The following is a 5,641-nucleotide window of genomic DNA, read 5'->3' as shown; positions in this document are numbered from 1 at the left end:
ACAAACAATATTAGGAATTATGCATACGTGCTAGAAAGATATGCAAAAACCAACCATATCGTCTGAATGTTTCTACTTTAACTTTAAATCACCGTAGATGCAGGTCGTTTTTTTAATTATAGTTCGAATTCCATTCGTCCCAGCCCAACCTGGTGTGTGTTTCTGTATAGCCTTAACACACGCCGTGAATAAACCACACGCCTGCTTGCCGCCTATCCATTTGAAGTGTCTCTTCACCAGAGCACCGTCATATGCCTCGTACACACGCTGAAACACACACACACTCACGAACAAAAAGAGGCGCTGATAGATAGATGGATAGATATAGAGAGGTTGGATGGACGGACCGTCCGAGCGACGTTCCACATCATCATCCTGGGAGCCGGAGAACAGAGAGAGAGGGGGCGGACTTCCGCAAACATCTAACCAAACCGATTCTCCTTTTAGAGAGAGATATCCATCCACCTTCTCTTGACTCGTCCCTCTCCACCACAAGAAAGAACAAAAAAACAATACTTTCTTTCCCCTGGACTCTATAAACAATACGCTCACGCGCGCGCATTTGTATCTGGAAACGTGCACACTTGCACCACACACACACACACACACACACACACACACACACACACACACACACACACACACACACACACACACACACACACACACACACACTAAATCAATTAACTAGACTCACCACAGCTGCCTTTTAACCGGCAGGCAGTCTTTGTTTGAGGCTGTCACCCCCATGGCCATCTGCATCACCGTTATATATTTCTGGTACTTCATGTTGGTCCACTGCTAGACTACCTCTACTACTACTTCTACTGTACTTCTACTTCTACTACTACTACTATGACAACTACTACTACTCCTCCTCCTCCCAGGATTCCGCGCGCCACAGAAGCAGCCTAGCCGACCATTCATTCGTCAGTGGGCTGTTGCTGATGCTGCTTTTGTTGTTGTTGATATTGTGGTTGCTCCTGTCGACCCCTGTCACTCATCCGTCCACTTTGGGGGGGGGGGACCTCCGGCAGCAGCAGCAGCAAACGCTTCCTCTTCAGCACCTAGACGCCATGTCTGAAGAAGTGACAGAACACAGGAGACACACGGAGCGCGCGAGGAGCTTAGGTACCATCACCATGCCACAACCACCACCACCGCCAGCACCACCGCAGCAGTAGAGGCAGCAACAGCCCATGCCTACTACACCGACTCCCTAAGCTCCTTAGTGCTCAGAATAGATTGGCTGATCCACGTCCAGTTTGGTTTGTTGCCGGTCCTGGTGTTGGCGACCAGGTCATTGTGTTTTGGCTCGCGTCACCCTCAAAAAAAGTAGCGTTTCTTTACCGCGTCCGTGTGGACAACTAATGAGGAGGCGTGCGTGACTGACGGGGGAACCGCGGCGGCACGGCGACGCTGCGCGGTCGAACTGTACAGCTGCGCGTGTTTGAGAAAGGAGGTTTCAGAAGGAGGGAAGAAGAGCGTGCGTTCGGTCGAGCAGAAGCACGAGAGAGCGAGCGCGCGAGAGAGAATGTGACACCGGGATAGGAGGAGGGAGAATGAGAGAGAGACACACACACGCACGCACGCACGCACGCACACACACACACTCTCACTCACACACACACACACACACACACACACACACACACACACACACACACACACACACACACACACACACACACACACACACACACACACACACACACACACACACACACACACACGGGGGCGATAGGCAGAGCTAGCTAGATTGACAGAGCGGTGGAGCCTGGATAGGCACAGCGAGCCAGAGCGACAGAGAGGTGGGGAAGGGGCTTCTGATGGGAGGGTCGGAGGCAATTGTGTGGCGAATTCAATTCCGTACGTTTGTTAAAATTTAAAGGACCTTTGAACTGCGCGCACGTCGTGATCTATAATTAAAAGTGCATTGCGTTCCGTGAGCGTATTCAAGACGTGTATGACGATGATGATGATTGTGCAACGTCTTTTTGAAAACTGCAACAAGGAAAATCACTATAATATGTTGGCCTATCGATAAATACTGGCAAATAAATATCTGCCATAGTTATCAAAATTTCTTGATCTGAACAGCCAATTAGCTGCCAAAGAAGCTTCGTACATCCGAGATAAGCAGGACTAGTAACACTTGTAGTGAGAAACACATGATTTACATCAGGTCTTAAAGTGAGAATAACAGAGCTTGTATCATGCCTTACTGATAGATAGCCACTATGTTTCTTACTTTGGGTAATACGCACACTCTCTCATTCACCCCTAGACCTTGTTGCTTTAATCTGTTTGAAGTGCTCTAAGTAGGTGTAGGCCTATATATATCCAAACTGTCTACCTATGGCCACCATCCTGAGATCAAAATATTGTATGTAATCTGAAGGCAATATAATAGTATATAAATAATATTGCTATGATATTACTACAACCCACTTGTCAAATTCCTTCTTGTGTGCTCAAAGTGTAATTGTATTGTTCTTTCAATTTTTGATTTGTCTCTTAGCCTACATGTTTCAGAAGGGAAGGTGATGTTAGGGCCCTCTTTGCGATTATAAACATGGTGAAGAGCTGTTCAAACAAACCGAAGGGCTTCTCATTGTTGGCTGCCCCACGGCCCTGAAGTTCTTGCTTTTTTCCAAGTATTGATTGAGTGTCGATTCCTCCTGGGAGCATTTTCACCCTCAAGGGCACCCAGGAAAAACAGTGTGTCGCTCTTCGCAAGGGATCTCTGAATAGAGGCGTCGATATCAAGGTCTCATCACTGTGCCCTTGCATACGGTTCTGGAGATAATGAGCACTGCTGGGATCGATGGCACTGGGATTAATCATTACCTGTACGCGTGGGAAGCGAGGAATGTCATTTCAACATTCCTAATCCCTTCTGAACTTTAAGCCTCATCCACAACCCCACATCTAGACCAGAGCTGCTGTGAGTCTATTTGCAGTCGGAACCCAATCTGTGGAGGATCTGACATTGTGAATCGCTTATGTAAATCACAGAACGAAATAGCCGATCAATCACTGTCCCATTGCATTCTGTTTGTAAGGTGTATGCATGCAGCCCATAAACCCATATGGTGTTGTTGGGTCTGGACTGTTTCCCTCCAGGATGCATGGTGTGATGCGATAAACAGATGGGGATGTGAGGGCGGATGTGAGGGGGAAGTGAGGGGGGGGGGGGGGGGGGGGTTGTGGGGCCAGCATCGCAGCTCCTCTGGGGTGAGGGAGGGTGGAGGACAGGTGGAACAGCTGCTCAAAGGTCATCTCCCGACGCCGTGAGGTAAACACCTGCCTATCGTCGAAGGAATATACCATCAGAAGGAAGTTCGATTCACCACCGGAGATTGACCATTCACATGCATCAATGATAATGCATTGCACTGATAGTTGATTTGATGTCGGACGTTTTGACTCAGCCCCGGATAATGATAGGCTAGGCTCCATTCATCAATTGAATGATGTTCAAGACAATGCAACTCTAACACAATAAGGCAATTAGGGAGGAGATGCCCTGAGTGGTCAGACAGTACTGGGGGCAGTCTAAAATCGAAGGGGCAGTAAACCAGAGTGGATATTTCAAAGTGCATTTCACTCACTAATAGCTGTCGGAAAGCTATGGCGTTGTTTACTAATTGCGTTCAAATTATAACTCTTAAATCTTACCTACAGCCCCTTTGACACCACTGTGATCTACCTGTTATAATGAACAACACTGTGGTGTACCATCTTCATTTAAAAACACTGTGATTTACTGATAACTTTTAGAAACACTGATGTACCGGTTACATTTAGAAATTTGTGATGTACTGGGTATATGTATAAACACTGTGATGTCTTGGTTACATGTAACACCATTGTGATGTACTGGTAAATACAACACCACTGTGGTTTACCATCTTCATTTAACAACACTGTGATGTACCCGTTACATTTGGAAACATTGTGATATACTGGTTACATTTTGACACTGTCATGTAGTGGTTACATTGGGAAACACTGATGTACTGGTTACATCAAGAATTACTGTGATGCACTTGTTCCATTTAAAATCAAAGATTTACCGTTACATTTAAACACCCCCTATGTACTGGTGACATTTGACAATTTGGTTCAGTTGCAGTAGAGTCCATTGATAGGGGAGGGGTTCATTTTGAAAAGGGACTGGATAGGTTTGAGAGATTTCCCATAGGAGCCTCCCACACATTTATAAACACACACACACACACACACACACACACACACACACACACACACACACACACACACACACACACACCTGCATCCACACACACACACACACACACACACACTTGCATGACACTAACATACACACAGCACCCATGAATTACAGCACCCACTGGCCACTGGCCACCATTAATCACATGACCCACAGCAGCTAGATTAAATCTGTAGCCTTGGACTGTATCTGCTCTCTCTCTCTCTCTCTCTCTCTCTCTCTCTCTCTCTCTCTCTCTCTCTCTCTCTCTCTCTCTCTCTCTCTCTCTCTCTCTCTCTCTCTCTCTCTCTCTCTCTCATGTCTGTGGCAAGTGGACAGCGGCATCGAGTCACCGCTGACTCTTAGCCGTGACTCGGTTGTGTCGTAACATTAGCATATGCTAACACTCTCACCAGGCAGGGACTCTCCTCCAGGGCCTCCAGGGCATATGTGTGTCAGAGGGAAACACATCAACATCAGTGGAGAAGAGCAGGGGCTGGCCCTGCCATCTATCCTCCACCTGAAAGTATATGTCGGACAGCTCTCTCTGTGTCCTCCTCTCTCTTTCTCCACCCTAGAGTAACCATGGTGATGTGTACCAGGTGCATCCGGTACAGCTTGATCTGTATCCTCTCCATTCTTCCTCCATCCCAGTCGAATCCATGGTGAGGTGCACATCATGTAACTCAACACCCACCTGCCGCCCTTTGCTTTCACGTCGCAGGAGCAAAGCACCACCAACGAACCAAACTGAAGCACGAAAAGAAAGAGTTCATTGCAAGCGGCTTGTTTATAAGTAACATTGTTTCCTTGACTTTATAAATCATCATGTGCCAGTTCAACGGTATGCTATTTGTTTTGATTTGGAAGTATATTCTTTGGCTCTTAGTGGTGGCGACATTACTCCTTAATGGAGACCCTCTCAAAATAGCATTGAATGAATAAAACAACGTCTTGGAGCAGTAGCAGCGAGTTACAATGGACACCAGGATGGTGAGAGTCACAAAGTGTGAGATTGAGCCCCTCCCAGCAAGTGGGATACTTGGGAATTTATTGATAACCTCATCAAAGCATTGACTACAGATGTGTATATTTAGGTAATTTTGAGCTACGATCTAGTTGAAATGTTACTCATTGTGAATTTAAACCTAATTTATAGTGACTGTATATGAGCTTTACAAGCCAGCACAAACCCAAAAGGCAATAGCCATGGGCCTCATGAGTGGTTCATAAGGCGATTTGTTGCATGTCGCGCACCTCCGGATTACGGACCTCATACGTTCATATGGTGACTTACTGTGAAGTCAGGTGTAATCACTGGCTGTTTTCATATTATTATTATTGGTGAACCAAAAATGTTGCTGAAAGTTTGTTTTCAAGGTCTAACAAAACCAAACAAATAAAAAA

General features: G+C 46.3%; 1 protein-coding gene across 7 annotated transcripts in view; it reads right to left on the bottom strand.

Moving 5' to 3' along the window:
* Nucleotides 1–1,483, bottom strand: part of tjp1a (tight junction protein 1a) — a 95,162-nt gene extending 93,679 nt beyond the window's left edge. For 2 of the 7 annotated variants that reach the window (XM_030376398.1, XM_030376401.1), the window contains exon 1: nucleotides 698–1,480. In XM_030376398.1, coding sequence (XP_030232258.1) covers nucleotides 698–789 — 92 coding nt within the window. In that variant the 5' untranslated portion in view covers nucleotides 790–1,480. Of the gene's footprint in view, nucleotides 1–697 lie in introns of all 7 variants that reach the window. The other 5 variants (XM_030376400.1, XM_030376402.1, XM_030376403.1 and 2 more) reach the window with 4 other exon arrangements.
* Nucleotides 1,484–5,641: the final 4,158 nt, after the last annotated feature.

This window comes from Gadus morhua, chromosome 14 (genome assembly GCF_902167405.1).
Source record: "Gadus morhua chromosome 14, gadMor3.0, whole genome shotgun sequence".
NCBI lineage: Eukaryota > Metazoa > Chordata > Actinopteri > Gadiformes > Gadidae > Gadus > Gadus morhua.
Note: the sequence above shows the minus strand (reverse complement) of the source record. Positions and strands in the feature narration are given on the sequence as shown.